General features: G+C 29.0%; 3 protein-coding genes across 10 annotated transcripts in view; 1 reads left to right on the forward strand and 2 right to left on the reverse strand.

Annotated features, from left to right (window-relative positions):
- dsh (Segment polarity protein dishevelled) overlaps positions 1-9,706 on the reverse strand; it is a 23,995-nt gene extending 14,289 nt beyond the window's left edge. For 2 of the 7 annotated variants that reach the window (XM_014424499.3, XM_014424498.3), the window contains exons 1-10: positions 9,451-9,705; positions 9,205-9,274; positions 9,022-9,128; positions 8,860-8,948; positions 8,735-8,788; positions 8,478-8,651; positions 6,172-6,195; positions 3,955-4,189; positions 1,631-1,759; positions 1,350-1,483 (exon numbers count right to left, since the gene is read on the reverse strand). In XM_014424499.3, coding sequence (XP_014279985.1) covers positions 1,350-1,483; positions 1,631-1,759; positions 3,955-4,189; positions 6,172-6,195; positions 8,478-8,651; positions 8,735-8,788; positions 8,860-8,948; positions 9,022-9,128; positions 9,205-9,274; positions 9,451-9,611 — 1,177 coding nt within the window. In that variant the 5' untranslated portion in view covers positions 9,612-9,705. Of the gene's footprint in view, positions 1-1,349; positions 1,484-1,630; positions 1,760-3,954; positions 4,190-6,171; positions 6,196-8,477; positions 8,652-8,734; positions 8,789-8,859; positions 8,949-9,021; positions 9,129-9,204; positions 9,275-9,450 lie in introns of all 7 variants that reach the window. The other 5 variants (XM_014424494.3, XM_067049220.1, XM_014424500.3 and 2 more) reach the window with 5 other exon arrangements.
- Positions 9,707-9,808: 102 nt separating this feature from the next.
- On the forward strand, positions 9,809-14,578 carry LOC106683198 (chitinase-3-like protein 2). Its single transcript, XM_014424501.3, has 8 exons — positions 9,809-10,017; positions 10,102-10,259; positions 11,639-11,925; positions 12,009-12,133; positions 12,625-12,864; positions 13,186-13,401; positions 13,570-13,780; positions 14,220-14,578. Exons 1-8 carry the CDS (start codon positions 9,962-9,964, stop codon positions 14,346-14,348), a joined length of 1,422 nt encoding a protein of 473 aa, XP_014279987.1. The 5' UTR covers positions 9,809-9,961; the 3' UTR covers positions 14,349-14,578.
- Positions 14,579-21,950: 7,372 nt separating this feature from the next.
- The window catches only part of LOC106683195 (ubiquitin carboxyl-terminal hydrolase MINDY-3 homolog), an 8,545-nt gene continuing 7,195 nt past the window's right edge, over positions 21,951-23,300 (reverse strand). For both annotated transcript variants that reach the window (XM_067049222.1, XM_014424492.2), the window contains exon 9: positions 21,951-23,261. In XM_067049222.1, coding sequence (XP_066905323.1) covers positions 23,115-23,261 — 147 coding nt within the window. In that variant the 3' untranslated portion in view covers positions 21,951-23,114. The remainder of the gene's footprint in view (positions 23,262-23,300) is intronic.

Genomic DNA, 23,300 nt, shown 5'->3' on the forward strand with positions numbered 1-23,300 from the left:
TATATATATAAGTTTTGTCTATTATTTTGTACCTTTATTGACTGCCACCCTATATATATATGGACATATGGGGTCCTACATTTTAAAACCTAAAATTTGTATGTGCTGTTTTATTGGTAAGAAGCTATGTGTTTTAATACATTTTAAGCATATTTCAAGTCATTTATTTTTTTTTTTAACCAAAGCATCGCCTGAGGATGAAACCACCTAACAGAAACAATGTCTAACTCATTTTGTGGAAAAAATGGAAATGGCAAACTTTGTAACAGTTATTCATACATGAGCCAGACTAATTTCATATAGATTTTAAGTGTTTGTTGATAAATTGGTCATCTATAATATGAATAAAATAGATTTATTCATTTATAACTAAACAGTATTCCAAAAACAAATTACTGAAAACTTAAGACAGGATGCTTGAAAATAATTAAGAAGAAAAATAGGAGAAAACTATCTGAGAAAACAGGAATGGTGACTCCAACAAAAGCAAGTTTTATTTAATAATCAGCGAACATTTGTCAAACCATAGCTCTAACTCTGACAACTGTTACTGTTTCTCTGGATTTTTCTGTCAATAGAAAATGTAATGAGCAAAGTCATAATATGATTGGCGCTCAAAAAGCAGAGAAAGACAGCAATCTACGTAGACAACCTTAATCACACATCTTAGCTAATTAAGAAGCTTATTAAAAGGTTTATTAATAAAATAGGGGGGGAAGCAGGTTGATTAAATTGGGGAATAAATTCTGATATCGAGAACAAATACCAGGTATGTCCACTCACATGACTTTCATAACCTCTTCGAGCACAAGTTCAATACAAATATTCCGTATTTCAAGTTATTTTTGGTGAAAATTTATTTATTACACGTTATATTCATTTTTTGATCAGTTGAACAACGGTTGTTGTATCAGAGCTTGTATTAGACAATTTAATTACCTTTCAAACAAACATTTGGTAATTTATAATATTTGAGGAGTATAGATTCTGTAGGAAGTTTGGTTTTCAAATTATTAAAAAGCTTACAGGTTTCTCTGGGAATCCAAGCAAATTCTTTTTTTTTAAATGTTGTGTCTAAACAGTAAAAAGTTGTATTTTTTGTAATAATTGCTCTATTTCGATATACATGAGAATTTAATTACACTTCATGTGAATGTAATTTATCATAAAATATATACTTTTTGAGTAGTGAAAAAATTATGTTTTTAATAATATTTTGTGAACCATTGACCCAATAACATAATCATGATACTATTGAATATTGTACTATCTTAAAATAGATATTTCAACTTAATAACAGGAAATAATTCAATAAATAATATTTGTAATGTTCAAAAATTATCACTTACTATTACCTCTGATGGCTGCCGTGTGAGCGACCCACGCTCCAGGGTCTATTGGCCTCACAGGTTCAGTCCTCGGGATAGTGAAGTATCCCTTAGGGTTAGGATCCCAACACTTGGCCACTACTAATTTGATAGGCCTATAAAAAAAAAAAAAAAAAAAAGAATGGTATATAATGTTTTTATAATTCTTCTAATGCTATAGCCTTTACTGAATATGTTTTCTGATATTGTTTAAAGATATAAATTAATTCTTTTCCATTATTCTAAAAAACTTGAAAAAATACCCTGGTTTCTGGACCACTTCACGCAGAACTTTCACAGCCTCATCATTGGACATGTCTTCAAAATTGATATCATTTACTTGAAGAATCATATCACCAGGTTCTATTCTTCCGTCCAAGGCTACAGCCCCCCTAAAAAATATATATATACATTGTAGTGATATTTTGCGTCTAAAGTCAAATAAAAACAAAAATTTCTAAATAATTTCTATAAAATATGGGGCCATTGGATTTATTAATTAGTATTGATAAATAACATTTATTTGATCAATTGTATATCACATAGACATTTTTTGTAAATTTAAATATTTGAATTAATACTATTTGGAGATAAGTTTTCTCCAAGGTTTCTAGAGCATTGTTGTTTATTATAAACCCCAGTATGGCAGTCAGCAATTTAACTATTATCTTTTGATAAGGAAAAATTGATATATTACGATGTTTAGCTCATAATAAATAAGATTTTTTTTTTTTAAATATTTAAGTTATTTTTGACCACACGCGAACAACTTTTCCTCGTATTATTTTTAGAAATTGATATAATTTGTATTTTTTACAATTTTATTTCTTATGCTTGCACACATACGAGGGTGGTCTGAAAAGTTTCCGACCTAACAAAAATACAAAACATTTTTTCTGAATTTTTTTTTATTCTTCAGCATAGTCTCCTTGTAACTCTACACCCTTCTCTCAGCGATGCTTCCATCTCTGTAAACCCGTCCAAAAAGTACTCTATGTTTTTATCTTCAAAATAATTGTTCATGAAGGTGATTGTCTCTTTATTTGACGAAAATCTCTGACCTCTGAGCACAATTTTTAGATGAGGGAACAAAAAAGAAGTCGCTTGGGGCTAGATCTGGTGAGTAAAGCGGATGGTCAAGCAGTTCAAACCGTGATTCGTGGATTTTCGCCATGGCAACCGCTAAGGTATGAGACAGTGCGTTGTCTTGGTGAAACAGGATTTTCTTTTTCTGCAACTGTGGCTGTTTTTCCACAAGTTCCGCCTTCAGTTTGTCAAGTAATGATGCGTAGTATGCTCCTGTAATGGTTTTTCCTTCTTGAAGATAGTCAATTAAAATAACTCCATGACTATCCCAAAAAACAGTCGCCATCACATTCCCAGCAGAGAAAACAGTTTTTGCTTTTTTTGGAGCCGGTTCCCCCTTTGCAGTCCACTATTTGGACTGGATTTTTGTACTGGATATTTATACGTACTGTATGTACGTTCATATGTTACAGTATATACGTTTATATGTACTGGATATGGTATTTTGGACTGTATATTTGGCACGTAATTGCTCCAACAGAGAGTTGGAAATGTTCATTTGAACACATTTTTGGTCTAATATAAGCAAACATGCTGACAGCTTTCTCATACCTAAATATTGATTTAATATGTAACAAACACGTTCTTTTGACATGTTCATAACCTCTGCTATCTTTCTCACTTTAATTCGGCGGTCCTCTAGCACATTTGGTGAACTTTACCGATGTTTTCGTCAGTAGTTGCAGTTTTTGGATGTCCTGAATGTTCATCATCTCCCAAGGTATTATGGCCCCGTTTTAATTCAGCTGCCCAAAATTTCACTGTGGTAAATGATGGTGCAGAGTCCTCATACACAGAATCCAACTCATCTTTGATTTGCCAAGGTGTATTGCAAAAACAAATATTTAATGATAGCTCGATACTCGATTTTGTCCATTTTCACAAAAACACTCACATCAACTCACTCAAATGATTGTTACATTAACACTGCACGTCCAAAATGGCTGAAATTTTGCAGGGTAACTGTCAACAGATAAACAAAATTCATGCTTTTATTTACGAGTGCTGCCATTTTCAAGTTGCGTTCGGAAACTTTTCAGACCACCCTCATATATGTAGATATACATATCTGTGTAATATACATACACAAACATATATATAATATCATATATACAAGTTACAGTTCTTTAAGAAAAAATAATACAAAAAACTTTGTCAAAGTTAACACACTTTCAATATCCTATTTAAATAATTAACATCATTAGTATAATATGTTCATTTTTTGCTGCATTTTATGCAGCATTAGTGTAATTCAACCGTAACCAGAAAGGATGTTAAATTAAAAATTCAGGAGTAGATTTACATAAACTTCACTGGGACATTATCAAGTACGTAATACAATGTAAAAGTAATAACTGTGGCATTAAAGGGAGAAATGTGTAAGAAGGAATGTATTTAAAATGGTAAAAACAGTTCAATTAAACTCTGAAAGCTTCAAAATGGTTGATGAAAATTCAAACTTTTATAGGAACGATAAGTTGGATTAATTAAAAATAATTACCCTTTCATTATAGAACCAACATAGATTCCTCCATCACCTCCCTTGTTACTCTGCCCAACAATACTGATTCCAAGAAAATTGACAGTGTCCATATTTAGGGTAACGGTAATAATGTTAAGGCTCATCGTTGAATCAGTGATGGAAGAGTAAGAAGATGTCCTTGACATGGGAGCACGCTGCCGCCGTACCCTCCGCTGGGCTCTCCTCCTTCCCCGGCACATCACACTACTACTTTCTATAGAAACAAATAAAAATATAAGAATAACACAATTTTTTAATTAATACATAAGATTCCATAAATTTTGTAAGTTTAAAAAAAGTATATAAGATTTTTCAGGTCTTTTAATTATGAAACAAAAATTATTAATACCCACTTCAGTTGTATATATTCTAAATATTAAAACCCATTTGTTGAAAATTTTTTAAATTTTAGATAACAAAAAGAAATAAACAATACTTTCAGAGTTAGAAGCCTTTATGAAAGAGCAAGACTCAGAAATGTAGATTTCATCATATTGGCCTATAATAAACTATAATACTGACGAATAAGAAGTGGTTGTCCAAAAGTAATTCCTCACAATCGTAATTTTAAGACCGGGTCGTTACTTTTCAACTTCAGACCAAATCCTTAAAGAAAACTTCATGCATCAGTCCTATACTGCCTTCTAATGCTGAATGAAGAGGGTAAGATCACGGTTCACAGGGAATGCCATGCTCTAAGCTGATTAAACTTGCAAAAGGAACAAGTCTTCTTTCCATAATGGCTTGATCACAAATTTGTGACTCGTTATTGTCAGTCGAATTCCAACTTCAAGCCATTTCCATGACACAGAAAGACTCAGGATTTAGTTAATTTCAGCAGTACTAAGGTTATGTAACAGAGTACAACATTTTAGATTAAAGTCAAACAAAATCAGAGTGATGATCAAATAGTAGCTTTTGGACTTTGAATAAGAAAAAAACAAGGCTCGCAGAAGGCATTGGTGAATGGGGACACTGAATAAAAGTTAATTATGATTGACTGGATAATTTTGAAAATGTATCTACTCACCTGCCTGCATACCTGAAAATATACAGAAAAGTGAATACTTTAACAAACCACAAAAAGCCATGGAAACGGGTGCTCAGGGCTTGTCAACTGTTGAACCACAAACATGTGATATCGAAGGAGTTTATCAATAATACACGGAAAAAACCAAGTCATTCCAAATAATGAGTCTTGTAGCTCCTCCTTCCCCATGGAGTGAAGATCTAAAACCTTACTCCAGGCTCGTAAAGCATATGGAACAAGACTTCAAGCAATAGAAACTATCCTGATTATTAATCTATAATCAAACTTGTTTCCAACACCTGTTGTATCTAAATTTTCAATGGATCTGTAGTCAATAAATTGTGACAGGTAAAAATATTACAACGCTGAATTTGCGATGGAAGTTGTGAGTTGTTAATCTCGACAAGAAAACACAGCTATATACCCTCTTGTTCAAAATGGGAGTCAAGTGATAACCGCTAGATACATTTCGGGAATTTTTTAAGATGTGACTTCAGTCTCTCCTACTACTAAGCACTTCAGGTCCACCAAGTATTTAACTGTTTTGACCAATCTTTTATTTATGTATTGTCAATCTATGATTTAGTATTGTATTAGAATGGGTCTAGAAGCAATCAACTTCTATTCTATACCACAATGTTGATGAAGTTATGTATGTGTAAGATTTTTGAAGTTTCACTATGTACAACTCTGACCAAATAGTGAAATAATAACAAAACTATTAAATTAAAATTGTCAAGATAAACACAAAGGTAGATACTAATTCAAAGAACAACATTCAATAAATGAGACAAGACAAGGAAAAAGAAAAAAAAGAGTAATCTACTAATGGCAGGCAAAGAACAAACGTTTTTACTTCAACACTGAAAATATTTGGAATAGTACTTACAAAATAACTGATGCAATAACTGAATACAAAACCAGCTCTATCACAAGTAAACACAATTTTAGAAAATCATTAAATATTTAAAAAATACGATCTAATAGCCAGAACAGATGAAATTTAAAGTAGGAAAGGATAAAGTTTACATTTCACATTAAGAAGGAAGTTTAAATGATACTTTAAGAACACATTGCACTACAAGTTAATTTAAAAATAAATGTGTTATTTTTGAAGTTCAACTATGTCACATTACACAAAGAAAAAACATCAGGAAATAACTCACCATCCTCCTCATCCTCTTCTTCTTCTTCATTTGCAGCATTAAAATAATGGTGAATGTAAGTATAAGTATAAATAAGCACATAGTACATGAATACAATATATAAGTTATGAGAGTAAATCATAAATGAGTGTAATACCAATGATTTTGAATTACCAATAAACAATGTATGAGAAGTTCATTATTTGAATTACTTTTAGACAAAACCCTGCACAGGACATTTTATATAAGATGAGTGGATAACACAAGAACAACAAAATGAGGAGAAACAATTAGACTGCCGAACTTTTTTTTTTAATATTCAAAATGCTAATTTACTATTTTTTTCTTTCTAATAACGAGGCAAATGGTATAAAATAATCCATATTAAGATATTTATCATCATCACAATCATTTTATTCCCTTTACCGCTTGCACAGTGTGCAGTTACAATTAGCAGAGTTTGTACCAGATATCTCGCTCTTGGACCATCTCTCTTCTCCTACTCCAGTCAATCCAGCTCTTTTTGTTCTGTTTTCTGTGCTAACACTGCTGTAAGGCGCAACTTTGACTACCTTAAGGGTAGGATGAAGCACCCAACAGCTGCTAAGTTCAACTAATTTCTTAAAGGTCCATTTAAGATATTTATATGAAATTAAATAAAAAACAGTATTCAGTCAACCTCATAAGGATTACTGTGTGTGTGTGTGTATATATCGATAAAGCGATAGGTAGCAGGAGATCTTAAAAACTCAAATTAAGGTAGTGAGGAATTACACAGGTAAAATCTATGAATATACGGAACTTGCCCAATGTAATTCTCATGTTATTTTCAAATTTTTTCTAGTTATTTTGTGAAATTCTGAAACTTAAAAACTGATATTTCACGTGATGTAACTAGATAAAGATAGGACATGCCCATATACCCATGTATCATATAATCATTCAACATGATCGACTTGACTTCTTTTGATTCCTCTCCAATAAAATTTAAATTATTTGGCACCTAAACTGTACAATACATACATTCAGAAAAAAAAAAATTTCGAGCTGCTAGAAACTAAAAAAAAAATACCTATTTATTTGTGATTCCACCATATTAAAACAATGTAAAAAAAAAAATTAAATGCATATTATATTAAAAAAATAAAGTCTTAGTAAAATTAGAGAGGATGCAAACATTGAATCAAGAAATAATTACCATAAAAACATCTTTGTAAAATAAAATGGGGATTTTCGCAAAAAAGAAACAACATAAGTAAACTATTCACTTCAAATTAACAAACACTGAAACTATAAAACAACACCTATTCACAAAAGCAAAATAACTGATACAAACTAACAAAGGATTAAAAAAAAAACATCTAAAAACTGGGTCATGCGTCCTTACCTTTTTCATAAATGTCGAAAAAGGGTAGTGGAAGAGGGTTGCAATCAACATGTATCACATTACATGTATAAGAGAGATGTGAATCCATCAAGTGCAGTCCTTTAATAAAAATTAATTCTAAGAACTGGAATAGGGAAAAGTCACTAAAAGGCGAAAGATAACCTACTTTTATTTTTAACAAATAAATTATTATTAAATAGGATCTTATGTCAGGGTATAGTCAATGAATAAAAAATTTCAAATATTATTAGAAATATTACATCCACAATTGACTTAGTATTTCTTGAATTGACAATCTGTGAGGAAGCAGAGGCAGGGAAAGTTACAAGAAGACAAATAATTTTGTTTTTTGTTTGAATGAATCAAGGGAGTAGTGATGACACAATTTGACATAAACAAGCCTTAACTATAACACGCTCAATATTTGGGATTGAATATTTTTAAGTTTATAAGATTAAAATAAAAGCAGCTAAAACAAAAGACAAAACCCATAAATAACTTCTAATAAAAATAAAAATTAGGAATACTTAGGATAAAGCATATAACCAAATTAATAAACATAATTTTCTGTAACACAAATCAAGCATAATTTTAACAAAATACAATACAAATACTGTCAATAAACACATCGGTTTATCAAAACAATCAAATTGTAGACCACAAATCTTCACAAGTAAAAGAAAGACAAAAAGTAATTCAAACCATGAGACAAAGACAAAACAATAATAAATGAACACAAGCCATTATAGTAAAATTAATTCAAGATAATAAAAACTGTTTCACCAAACTACATATGAACATGCCACCGATTCTAGATACAATTATTAACTGTATTGGTTATATTAACTGAAATATTATAGATGTTAAATAAATGATCTGACCAAAAACTAAAAAGTTAAGACGATACTAGAATCAGTTTAAGGTGGACTAAATTGCATACCAATTGTATTACGATCCACTGATAAATTAGTAGCTCTTCCAGTTGTTGTGGTGATTCTACTGGAAGCATCATCTTCGCTCTCGAGAAAACTGGTAGTTTCCAAATCTGAACTAAGCATAGATGAAGATTCATAACCATGTAGTCTTGATTTTACATGCCCATTAACTTTGTGGCCTTAAAAAAAAACACACACACATTTGAGGAAATATTAGGCAAAGAAGTAAAACACAACAAAGTAATTATGGGAGTATAAATACCATTGTATTTATGGTACTTGTCATGAATTCTCGATTCATGATGACCATGATGACCTATAACATAAAACAAAATTAATGAAAACTGCAAAATAGGCTTCATAATAAAGTAAGACAGACGTCATTACCTCCAGGACGTGAACTTATTACTGACTCAGTTTCAGTACAGCTCAGGTCATTCGAAACATGATGATGTGAAGAATGGGCACCACCATGTCTGTAATATAATCAAATTTAATAAAAGAGCTAATAATTTGAACTTGCAACATTAAAATAATCCGTGAACATACGGTATGTCTTTATGTCTTTCTGGATGGCTTTTACCATCCGAGTGACTAGCGCTTTCTGTGCATTGAGAAGTTCCATCAGATACATTACTACCATCAGCAGACACCAACTGTAGGAGAATCATACAATTTGATAATAGGAAGAATTGTTTACAACATTATATTGATAAGATTTATTGGACTTACCCAAGAAACAACTCTTCCATTAAAACAAGGCAAATGGGCTTCATCATCAATTATTTCCTCTTTGACGACCCTATACAAGAATTAGTTGATATTTTTAATAGAATTGAAAGAATGAATGAAACAATTTAACACAGGAAAGTTAATCTGACAATAGGTTAACTTGGATGAGCTTCAAATTATAGAACAATAAATAACATAAAAATGAATTACAGCATCGCAATTAACTTTAAACACACTACATCTTACCCAAAATCATCGTCCATAGACTTAAAAAAATATTTGTAGTTCGGCCTGTTAAGAACATTTTTGAAATCTGCTAAGGTAACTTTTTCCGGGGCTATTGGAAGTTTTACTAAATAAGGAGTTTCTTCATCGTCAATATGATAAATAACTTTCGTTTCATCCATGCTAAAAACATTTAAAACACTAAAATTAATACATCCTATGACATTATCCTCTTTCCAATATGGAGTCCTTTAATAATAATCACTGTTGCCAACCATTCAGAGCCGAATGGAACTTGGTTTTCATAATAAATAATGGCCGAATGACATTAGCAATTATCTAGTTATCTTATTGTTTACTTCCTTCTTATCCAGATGCGGATTATCTATTTTGCATTTGGTAATACGTAATTCATCTGCGGAGTTTTATTAGAGAACGACTTGTTATAAGTTGCTAGTCGTGTAATTACAGAATTGTTTTATTGATAATAGACACTTATTCTCCAATTTATGCTAAAATGTTAATTTGAACAATGACATTAATAAGTTTCAATAACTCAGATAAACCTAGTGATCCATTAAAACAGAAGTAAGTAACATAGTCATTATAAAAGTGATATATACTTTTTATGTTATCAGCAGTAACATTGTTTTGGATTTTCCTTTGAAATAGGCAAACTCACTTTGTCCCTGTGAAAGAGGATAACAAAGGAAAGAACTCCACACAGAAATATTGTTTAAGGGATTATTTGCTTGCATGTTTTATAATTATCCTGGCAGTATGTTTTGGCTTGCTATACATACGTTACTATTATAAAAATGAAAACATAGGTATTGTACATGTTTATTTCTTTTTTTTTAACTTAAGTTAATACAGATTTGGTTTAAATTTGATACAAAGCCTTTAAACGGTAATGATTCAGCTATGCTACAATTTTGTTTTATCACCGCTATAAGGTATCATATTACTACCAAGTCGTTATGCATTTTCATTATCTGTTTCTGAATTCATGTGTGTTGCTCAATACTATTTTTTCTAGTAATTTTATGTGTTCATTTACAAGAAGTTGGTTGGGTAAGTGGTCAGTGTCAAGTAGACAAATTATAGGTAAAACATATTTATATTTGTGCCAATGTTTTTGCCTTCATCAGTTCATAAACAAGAGAACAATCTTTATTTAATATTACTGCATAAAAGAAAAAGCAATTAAATTAGAAGAATTTTTTTTTTTTAATATTTATTTATTGCTATTCACAACTGTACATTATAATACATATAGTAAAACTGATCTAAGTTAAATTGGAGTGTTACAGGCATGTAGAGAAACTACCCATTGGTAGCACTCTAATGTAGAATGTTAAGAATTTTCTTAAAATCATTTTTATACTCTTTAATACAAATTATTAGATTTGAATTTGAAATTTTCTTTTAAATCTTTACATTTAATTTTAAAAATAAAATTTGAATTTCTTAAAAGTTTACATTATTTTTTTATGTATACTTCTTATTATTGTATGTCTTATTTTTATTTCTTTTTCATTTATATTTACATAATTTTTAACCCTACCTTAGTTTACTATTTTGTATCTTATTATTCTACACTGTCACAATACAATACAACAATATTTAGTTGTTTTATATCTTTTTTAGCCCTGATAAAACCCAACAAAATGGGGGGAAACGATAAAATAATTGTTAACTATTTTTTCTTTCTTTTTGTCTGCACCCCTGACCATCTCCTTCATATTTACTATTCTATTACTAATTTTATATTATTATTTTTTATGATTATCTTTTTCTATTTTAGATAATAATCTTATATTGCCCTTTGTTATCTTATATTTTGACAACAATATTAATTAATTCAATATTGATACTCCGATTAAGGCTAATATATCAGCACAAACTAAAAATTTTATGAGGAGAAGATGGTTGGGGGTGCGGTCAAAATGAAACACAAATAAGTTAATGTAACTTATTTAATTGTGCCAATGTTTCGGCTAGAGTTTCTAGCCTTCAAAGTTTCATTTTGACCGCATCCCCAACCATCTTCTCGTACAAGTCACTATCACACACAACGGTCAACTATCTCTCATAATTAAAAATAGCTTTTACTTATTTATAATTTGTGTTCTCTTCACAGACTTCAACCTTCGACCATCTTCTTACTTTGAATCTAAAGTTAATCATATCTATTATTTGTTTTTAGATTGCCCTCGATGTCTAAGATATAATGAAATAATTCTAAAAAGTATTGAAAAATTAAATGAATTTAAGAAATCAAATTGCCACGGAAATGAATTTCATGCTGAATCACCCTCCTTAAGCTCAAATCAATATAGAATTGTATGTTACTATGTTATACTTAGTAATACAACTCATAGTAGACAGTTACCTTCAAACTATGTGGACCCTTACCTGTGTACCCACATCATCGTCGGTTTTACTACTGTTTTTAATGGAACCTTAGCTCCTCAACCTTCAGAAATTATCGATGTATGGTTTTTATATATTTTGCCATTGTTGTTCCTAATAAAGTTAGATTAATTTTTCATAATTATTGTTTTACAAATTTTCAGATCTACAAAACCATAACAGCTTTCAAATTAATGAACCCATCATTAAAAGTTTTATTATCTGTTAGTGATATGACATGCAATGGAGAATTTGGAAAAATGGTAGCTGACGAAAATTTACGGCATAAGTAAGACTTTTTATTTATTTTTATTATTTCCTATTTATTTTGAAAATTAACAAAATAAATGTAATGCAAAAATGTAAATTGGATGACTTATCATTGCTAGAATTATTATCTAAGTAATTTTCTTAAAATATTTTTGATGCTGAATTTAATTTAGCATAATTACTTAGTTCTAATAATTTAAATATTTCACTTATTTATATGCCTATTATAATTTACTTATTATGCATATTTAGCCTAATTACATACTTAAATATTTCCTTGTTGAGAATTCTATAAACCATTTCAATTTTAACCCCATGAAAACAAGACAGGTATCACATTTCTGTTTCTTTAATTTTTCCTCCAGTCCTACCCGAATCACACCAATTTTTTGTTTATTATAACAATGTTATATTGATTATGTTAATTTCTATATTGGAGCATTATTAAAAATTATTACTCATGTATAATTATTAGGTTATAATAATAGTTCTTATTTTTGCTCATTTTAGATTTTCTGTGGATACAATAAATTTTTTGAGTTCCATGAACTTTGATGGGATCGATCTTGATTGGGAATTCCCAGCTTGGCCTAATCCTAATACCGAGCAAGCTAAAAATTTTACAATCCTTCTGGAAAACTTGAAGAATGAAACTGTGTCTCAGAACAATGAAAGTTATATACTATCTGTTGCTGTTGCTGCTCCAGAAGTTATAATTGACCAAAGTTACCAGATTCGTGATATGGCGAGGTAAATTAATAATTAAAAAACTGGTGAATTATTGATTTTTTTGAATACTATAGAAAATGATTGCTAATGGCTTTAGCATAACACTAGTAGGTGTGTTATTATTGCTTTATCTTCATTCTTTAAAATCCTCTCTAGTAGTGCAGGTTGGAGAGTGATGGTGATGGTTATTGTTGTCACAGCCACTACCATTGTGTGCATACTGATGCTTTCTTATTGTTGTGATATTACTTGCACTCCCTCCCTCCCTCCCTCTCTCTCTCAATCACACCCTCTCGTCCTTCCTCTTTTATTATCAGTTATTTTCAATATGAATTTTTTCAGGTTTGTTGATTTTATAAACTTGATGTCTTATGATTACCACATGTATACAGATTATTTACCATTAACTGGTCCAAATTCTCCTTTATATCCAAGACCAGCTGACAGACTTTTTCAGCAAACTCTCAACATAAATTGGTCAGTTACTTTATGGATGAAGTGCGGGATGCCAGCGTCAAAGATTAACATTGGGATACCAACCTATGGCCATTCTTTCTGGTATGTTTTCTTTACTTCGTACTCTGTTTCAGTAATTTGATAATTAAATTTTATTTTATTTTTATGTTTTAGTACTCTTGATGAATTAGTAGTTATTTCAGTAGATTGAACTATGTATGAAGGCATTATGCATTTGTTGATAACTTTTGATTAAATGGATTTTTTTAGGCTTGTCAATGAAGATAATAATGGATGGAATGCTCCAGCCAAAGGGTTTGGTACTATAGGAACTGGTGGTTTTATTACTTACCCAGATGCTTGTCATTTCATTGCCGATAAATCTTCAACTAATCACTTTGATGATGATTATCGTGTTCCTTATTCCTTTAATGGGAGAAATTGGATTTCATATGATAATGAAATGAGTGTTCGAGAGAAAGTGAGTGCATAATTATTTACTTTATTAGTGGATGAAGTAATGCATGTTTATTGGAAATGGAGTAAATACTATTTATATTATTTTTGAAGGGAAAGGGGAGTAAACATCTTTATGCGCTGGTTTAGCATAGGGTTCCATTTCAAACATAGCCTTGTTTGTTTTACCATCACATACTGCTGCTTGTCCTCAGCCTTCAGAATTATTCAAATGTATATTAATGAATATCAGTATGTTTTGATTTTATAAGTGTTAAGTTGAATTCATATACCAGATATCTAGAATTAAATAGTTTGCTATATCCTCTTTTCTCTCAAACATGACCAAGTAAATATTACTTCGGTGTTTTTTTTTTTTGTTTTGTTTTTTTATGTTAAAACAATAATAATTTAGAAATTATAAGTGATGTGTTTACAATTTATTTATTCTTTTTTTGTTTCAGGCAAATTACATCAAAGACAATAAGTTTGGTGGTGCCATGATCTACTCATTAAATAGTGATGATTTTTATGGCGAATGTGGAACTGTGAAATTTCCACTCCTCCGTCGGATAAGCGACATTCTCTCCTAATGTGCCAAAGTTTCTCAATATTACTTTACATATATGCAATGGGCCATGTGATAGATACCATTTTAGAATAATTTTAAAATATTTATCATGACTTAGGTATTAATAAGTATTATTTAAATATTGAAATATTTGTTAATTGTATTACAAATTTTTAAAATTATCTGTGATTTATGTATTAAAATTGTTTTATTTTTTTAGAAAAATAAATAGTAATTTATTTCTTCCCTCAATTGTTATAATTTTCTTTGAAACTTTCACATCTACTTCATTGTAATTATGTAACTACCTGTTTTTTATTGTCTGGGGAGAGAGCTTACTTGACTGATTTTGTTTAACTCATGTTATTATTTTGTTATTTGTTAACTCATGTATGTACCTTTTTTTATTACTAAAAATATTATAATAGTGAATTATTGCAAACCTACTTACAGATAGGGCCTAGTATCCATTTAGAATAGAAAAAGAAGGATTTGATGTAAATGTCTCTAATAATTAAAAAAAAAAAAAAAAAAATGGAACTGAGTTATTCCTATTAGTTTTTCATCTGTTAATAATTTATTATCAGTACAATCAGTCATCTGGGAGCGGCATAGAGCTGCTAATAAAGTAATTCATATATTTAAGTATTCTAAGCATATTATTTTATAGAAAATATGTTCTTTTTACTTTCAATTGCATTTGATATATATAGTAGAATATTGCGATCATGCAAAATTTCTAATTTGAGTTTTCGATGGAAATACATGTTTTGAGGTCCCTGAGCCCAAATGACTAAGTTTCACAAAATGGTCTATTTGTGAACAGCCTATTTCTAAAGTGAAAAGTCACAAAAAAATAAAATTAAGGCGGTAATGTGCTGGGGGTATGACAGAAACATTTTCGACAAAATCGACTATCTGGAAGTGCTATAGAAACAATTTTTCAAATTTTTTCGATTCTCTCTAAATGTGATAATTTTAATGAAATTTGGCATGTCAATGTAAAATTGAATGGTATTTAATATCAGCTTGTTTGTTCTTATTTCAATTGAAATAGTGTGACAGGGCTCTTCCCCCATCTTCAGGATGATACATCTGAAATTTAATAGTATACACCAGTCTCCATTTCTATAAAATATCTTGTCATGATTTAGTGAAATTATACTGTATACTACTATTTCTTTCTTCATTTTCACTATCATAAAAAAAAATAACAGCTCTCATTGATGGCAATAATAATCACTGAATAAATGCAAAATATTAAAGAATTCACAGTGTGATGGTGAAAATGAAAGAAAAAAAAATAGTAGTGTATAGTAAAATTTCACTAAATCATGACAAAATATTTTATAGGACCGGAGCATATTATTAAGTTTCAGGTGTATCATCCTGAAGATGGGTGAAGAGAATCGAAGCGTAGATGGAAGAAATATAGGTGTATTGTTAGAAAATATAGGAAGGGTTTCACTAAATATAATTTATCTGAAAAGTAATGATTAACCATTCAATTGAAAAACATTTCATAAAGTAGAGTAAATTCTCTAAAATATGAGCCCTAATAGTGTAAGGCTAATGGTTCCTGAGGTAATAATTTTTTCGTAAACCAAAAGTTTTGTCCAAACAACTAGATTGTTTTGGAAAATATGAAGGAAACTAATACCCCTATGAAGATTAACATCATAAAGTACTTTACAGCACATTAAACTAGCTTTAATTTGAATGCTAATAGACATTCATACGCCTAATGATTTCTGAGGTAAAGTTTTCCCCTAAATAAATTTACTGATTTTTTGTTATTTCGTTTTGAAATATTGCTCTTTATTGAAGTATACCTCGAGAACTATTAAACATAAACAGCTCTCTATTAAGACTCATATTTTAGTAAATTTACACTGTGTTCCATTAGGTATTTTAGTGTTGTAAGTACTTTTGAAGATATGAAACACCTAATGAAAAATTAATTTTTTTAAAACTGCCACCATTTTTTATCCCCTCCCCCAACTATGATTGTGGATGGTAGACCCATCAATAGTAACTATATATAGTTTTCATTAAAGTAATAAAAAATTGGGATGAAATAACTTTACACCCCTCCTTCCCTGGCACTCATCATCCATTCATCACAACCAGAAATTTTCTACTTTTCTAGTGGTGTATATTTTTTTTTATCAAGAATCTCTACCTGGTCTGATGTTACCCTCACAATATGACCAGGCACCAGAGGTGTCCAAACCTTATTAATTCATATAGTATCAGGATTCTTATAATATTGATTTAAAAATAAATTAAACTACATATTTCTATCCATATTGTAAAATTTTATTTAATTTACATCTAGCATTAGATAATACCAACAATAAAAAGTTGGCCCTTAATTATTTTGAAAAATATACTATAAAAAAAGCAATTGTACAGTTCAAATTAGCCTTTTCAGCCATTCATGTAATATTAGAGTTCATTTTTATCCTAATAGTATAATTTTTTATATATTTTTAAAACATGATTTCCTTCCTTAAACTATTAGATTAAACTTTAAAAAACAAACACATATTATTTTGTACTTGATAAGAAAATAAATAACTGTTTATACTTAGAATAAACATCTTAACTTTTAAACTGAACAATAGAACATTCCTTGAAGTTATAAAGAAGTTTAAAACTTTATCTTGTACTTTTTAAGTTTAATAAGTTTCACTTTCTTCAATATTAAAGTAGATCTTCAAACATTAATTTACTGTGACTTTCTCTATATGTGAAGAAATAAAATTTTAAAACAATACATTAAATAATATGGAGTTTTATTAATTCATTAGGGTTAAATTATTGATATATGAAAAAGTGAGAATCTACATATTTACTATTCCATATTTTCCAAAAAAAAAAAACAGGGGGTTCATGACCAAAGTTTTTATGCCTTAATATTCAGATATGTAACTAAGTAAAACAACAATTGATTAAAAGCATGAACTATGAATAGAAATTAACATTTGTATGCCTTCAATTTTTTAACCCTTCAGCTGGACCATCAATGTGTGATGTATGGAACAGAATAAAAATTTTGATTTATATATATTATATTGTTCGAGGGTGATTCTGACCAAATCACCTCCTTGCACGACCATTGGTCTAGTAACAGTAAATCCTTACAAAGTACTGAACCCCTGACCCTTCATGGTTTGTAGTGGTAAAGATTTTAATTTTAATTTTTTAATATATTATATTGTATTGGAACTACCTGGTTGACAACTCCTGAACTGTTTGGTTGGAACATGATCATGCAGAATGGAGGGCCCTGTCGTCTCCTTAGGTTTACTGGGCGTTAAGTTCCTTAGTTCTGTCTCCATATTTGGAGGGTTATAATATTTTTTTCTAAATATTCATTAAAAGTGAAGAAATCCTATCACAAATAACTCAATTAATGCTCCAAAATAACCCAGAAAGCTCATTATATAAAGAATTAAGCTAAAGGCTTCTGGCTTGTTCCTCTAATTCAAAAGCTCTCAACCCATAAAAATATACGTATCAATAAGCCAAAAATTAAACACCCCCACCTCCAACTTTAAAGAAAAAGCTATCATGGGAGCTTAACAGGTTGTCCACTCCTCAAAAAATGTTTGATAGTTAAGATTAAAGGTATATTTATCTGTTAAATGTTACTATCTAAAGAAGGAGAGGACAGCCTCAGCCAATAAACATAATGAGAGAAATGTTTGTTATAATTTTTGTTCTTATGACATTGTAAAATAAATAGGCACACAAATGTAAACATTTGAAAACAAGGCAAACATTGGAAAACCTAAGAATTGCACACATAAAATCGTTGAAAAAGAGTAAAATACTGGGAAATTATCAAAAATTATGTGTTTTATTATTGAACGAATACCTATGGTATATTTAAGCAAAAAAATGATTCAGCTGAAGGTTTAATTATCAGAAAAAATCATCTACTTCCACAAATTGATGTGATTACATCGTAATTTTTATTTTAAAAAAAAAAACCTTTACCACTAGAACCTATGAAGGGTCATGGGTTTTTTACTTAGTAAGAAAGTACTGTTTCTAGACCAATGGTTGTGCAAGAAGGTGGATCTGGCATGGATTCATAACCCATTGAAGCTCAATTTACCTACTTCATAGAGGCTGGGTAAGCCCGAGGAGGGTAGAATTAATTATCTATTACTGCCAGACTTGAACCTAGGTCTGGAAGTTAGGAGTCCATTGAACTGAATATTTAATCAAAAATAAAACTTAACCCTAATCTTACATGGGTTGAAATTTATACTTATTTCAAAATCATTTCATCAATAACTGTACAGTATCTTATTTCCAAAAGATTACAGAAAATTATTTGTAGTTTTTTTAAGACTCAAGGGAGTTGATTTTTAAGATTTTATAAACAACCATTTTTCACTACTTAACTTACTTTTTCCAACTTTCCAATGAAGTCAATTTAGTTTACAACTTTAGAAAGGAAATAATTACACAAAATTATATAAGGAGTAATTTTATGCTTAAGTATGGTCTCCTTCCTTGACATATAATAAATAAAATTTAACTTCTTTATTTAAAAACCTTTCACCAATATTTCAACTTTTTTGTTAACTCCCTTTGGTATCCCTTGAGAAATAAAAATATTTTTAACTTCAATATTCAGTCTAAAAGTTTCTTACGTCACTAATATGAAACTCACAACCTTCAATTCTGAGATGACATTCTACCAAAACATGACCAAATAAAACTAAGGTCCTTAAATTCAGTTCAAATGAAATAATTAGTCATTAAGCTGTTACGCAACCTTAATGTGTCGTAACTGTTATCATACTTCGTATTCATTCTTCAATAACAAAATAAATCATATTGTACCTATATTTCAACTTCCAAAATCAAGGGAGCTCAACTCAAAAAGTATTTTCAGTTAGAGCAATATCAGATTTAGAATAAGTTATAAACAGAGGCTGAGCAGTATTTTTTCTGTTTTATATTAGGTTGCTGCTAGATCACCTGAAGCGTATTGTTCTAGCTTATACTTAAGGATTGGACGAGATGAGTTCAACTACTAATAATTTTGAGTTATGACCTTTAAATTTTGAATGTGGGATATTTAAATGTAATCGTTAATTTACAAAAGTTTTTGGCACATATCACTCAAGATAGTGAAACAATTGAAACTACAATTATAAATTTTCAAATTACTTATAATCATAAAGTAATCAAATTTTACTTCTATATTTTAATTTCATATTATAAAATTACTGAGTAATAATAAATTTCAGAGTCCTTTGGAATTCTTAACTATGTATTCTGTGGTGTTCTGATAGTTTTTTAAAATCTAATTTTTCTCCCTAACTGATAAAGTTAACAAGAAAAGGAAAATATATACAGTGAGACTCCCTATCACAAACTTTTTCGATAATGTTAACAAATATTTACAACATTCTCTTTGGATGAAGAGTTCCAGAGAAAAACTCATGTGATATAAAATAATGCATTTTTAAAAAACTATTTAAAAACCAGGACTTAATACAAATTCCCTTCAATTATATAAGTTATATTCAAAGCCCAGATTTTTTTTTCAATTGCATATTTTGTTTATGTGCTTTAATTTTAGCTGTTGGTAAAAAATCTTTATGAATGTGTATATCCAGTTGCAAATATCCAAATTTTATTTAGCATATTTGATGAACAATGTATTTATTTGCATATTTAGACTATTTCGGTTCAAAAGTATTTAAATAATAAACTGAAATGTGTTGTAGTAAATAAGTTTTATTATTTGATTTGTAAATAAAACAGTAGATGGCGAAATTCCAGATTACAATCGAAGTTTCGTATTTATTTAATTCATAATACAACAAACAATATAATTAAACACTACCTTCAACAATTCACTTTTAACACTCAGTATGGATTTTATCATTATCCGAAATTTCACTTCTCTTTTGTGTACATTTTAAACATTGCATTCCGCTTTAAGTTAAGTTTGTTCCATACTTTGCTTACGAGTAGTAATATTTATTATTTATTAAATGACAAAAAAAGGTGTGTCGTTTAGTTCAAAGGTAAAATCAAAACCAAAGATGATAAATTTTTTACAATTGATGAAAAAATTGTTTATTACAACTATTGCTCAAAACATTTCAAGCGAAATAAAATCAGATCAATGCCATGTAAATACAGGTGAGCTCTCTTGTAATTTTTCTTTCTGTAACTTGATCAGATGGTTTTTAGAAAGAAATTTCCTAACAGAAGAAATCATCCCTCTAAAATTTAAATACACTATGATTTCGATTTTTGCTTACTATGAGTTTAAATTTAGATCTTTTTAAATCCAATGATTGTTATTTTTCTTTTGTGTTTCAAATTTTATTATTATTTTTGTACAGAAAGTATGTCATATGTGTCGTTTTAATAGTTAACTTTATTACCTGATTTAATTATTTACATCTTTTGGTTTATGAAAATAAGAAAACAAAATTAATTTTCATTTAATTATTTATCCCTTCTGCCGTTTCTTTCTTCACTCAGAACCTTTTGTAGGCATATTAATATATTTTAGCATTTTACCTTTCATAATTATATTTAATTTTATATTTTTTTAATGCATAATTCACAGCTTTTTATTGCATATTCTGGGGTTTTGTACAGCCTAAAAATCTGGGCTTTGATTATATTATGTCCTAGTGGCCTATAGACTACCAACTTGATCTAGAATAAATATTTTATGGGATAGGGGGTCACACTGCATATAACAAAAGATCATGGTAAAATTATGACAAGAAAAGCGATACAAGTTTATCCAAAAGAAAACATAAATAGAAAAACAATTATATAATTCTGCTCAGAGTTTTGAGCCATTACTGAAATTACTTTTCTATTCTTGTATTTGAAAGATACTGAATCATAAATCATAAACCGAGAGAAATAAGAATAAACATCAGCTAACATAGTATATAATAGCTAAAATTAAATACAATTTAAATTTTAGGTTAGCTTCCAACTGGCTAATTATTTCTAAAATATTTTATCAAACTCTTTTACCAGAAAATAAAACAGATCTATCAAAAGCAAAATGAATGCATATTGGTAAAATAAAATATAAACATTTAAAAAAATTAAACACCAAGCTAAATTGAAATAGAATAGAATTCTTTGCTCATAATTTTGAGCCTTAAGATGGAAAGGACTGTAAGTGACAGAATATTGATAACTGTAATTAATTATTTAGGTAAGTGTATAAAATTTACTCGGCAGCAAATAGTTTCGAGTGATGTTAACTGCTGAGTGAATTAATTTTGTTAAACTTTAATAATAATAAATACAACAGAATCCTGCTTAACCGGTAATAATAAAAAGTAAATGATAAATATAAACTTACTATTCAGGGTCAGCTACAAGGTCTAAAGCGCTCATTACATCTTGAAGGAGGTCGGCCGGAATGAAATTTTAACCTTCTGCATCAAAACTTTTAAAAACTCTTCTATCGTCATAAGGTGTTTCAGCGTTTACAAGTCTTTTCTCAAAGGAAAATAATGAAAAGGTGTCGACAATATGAGGAACGAATTCATTAAAAATTAATTTTAGGAATAAGTATCAGTGGTTACATTCTGAAAGGAAAACCCAAAAAGAAAAATGCATACACTTTTTATTTTACAAAAATTCACTAAATTTAATTTCATTTAACAAAATCTTCATGGCTGTTATCGTCAAAATCAATGATTTTGTCACTTACAGTCCTTTGCCTTATGTGCTTCCATTTATATCACTTAGAACATTAACAATGATAATAGTAATATATTATTTCAACAGATATATATAGTTAATTAGAATTATCTAATTTAATTACATAAAATAATCAAATTTTTGTAACATTAAATTAACTAGTTTACTAATTTTAAGACTTTCAAGATATCTAATTTATCAAAAATTTATAGATAATCACATCTGTTTTTTGAAAAGAATAATCAGTTCCAGCATTAATTAATACAAAAAAAAAAGTGAATTTTATCATCGTATCAGCTACTGTTCCTTCTAATACACTTTTTAAGTATGATGAAAAAAACTTAATTAAATCTTTTCACAAACAAAAGAAGATTGGTAAAATAATTAACAGTTCTACAATGTTTGTATTTTATTTGTGAAAATGGTTTTATATTATTCTTACTGATTAAACTAATACACTAAATTTAGCAAAACATGAACAATTTCGCATCGATAACGAAGCCTCTTAAAATAGCAATCCTAATATTCTCTTAGGTATACGCAGCATTAAAATAAATACATGATTGAATTGCAATTACTAATAATAGTTACGTTCCAAATCTATAGTATTTGTTTTGAAATCTTAAACCTATTAGCACAAAAACCTAAAAGGGATTAATGTTAAAACTGCAATATGTTAATTTATTTTTCATACATACTTTTCATAATGAATGCTGATTCATTCATTCTCATAGGTATACCATATAAAAAAAAAATTACTATCGTTTCATTTCTGCTATAATAAATAAATTTTAACAGAAACTTAAGTAAAAAAAAATGGCATTTAAAAAAAAAAAAATCTATAACTCTAGTTATATACAAAGTATCACATTGAACTCATATTTCAAAATGCAATAACTTGGTTATAAAATTTTAAAACCATAATAAATTAATATTTAGATTAAATATAAACAAGCAAAAAATTTATATATTTTGTAAATTTTCATTAAATTAAAAAAATGAAAAGAAAATCGAAACACAAAACATGACATTCCACAATGGTCCCGTGTAGCCATTTATTTCTTGATAGTTAATTAAGAGACGGTGTTATTCCACTGCTCCATTGAACTTCTATACTCGGCCACTTTGTCTGAAGGCATGTCTGCATCCCATTGTTTTCGGAAATTGATAAAACATGCGTTTCTAACAATATAGCATGACCTTCCTGATATTTAACCTTTAAAACAGAACAACATCATTAATTTTATATAAGTTA

The sequence above is a fragment of the Halyomorpha halys genome, unplaced genomic scaffold (genome assembly GCF_000696795.3).
Source record: "Halyomorpha halys isolate HHAL.00 unplaced genomic scaffold, Hhal_1.1 Scaffold472.1, whole genome shotgun sequence".
NCBI classification, from domain to species: Eukaryota; Metazoa; Arthropoda; class Insecta; order Hemiptera; family Pentatomidae; genus Halyomorpha; species Halyomorpha halys.

Excerpts from the sequence above, each read along its gene's own strand:
- LOC106683198 (XM_014424501.3), top strand. The coding sequence starts at position 9,962 with ATGACATTAATAAGTTTCAATAACTCAGATAAACCTAGTGATCCATTA. Across the intron at positions 11,926-12,008 it reads AACCTTCAGAAATTATCGAT|ATCTACAAAACCATAACAGC; the intron begins GTATGGTTTTTA and ends ACAAATTTTCAG. Across the intron at positions 12,134-12,624 it reads GACGAAAATTTACGGCATAA|ATTTTCTGTGGATACAATAA; the intron begins GTAAGACTTTTT and ends TGCTCATTTTAG.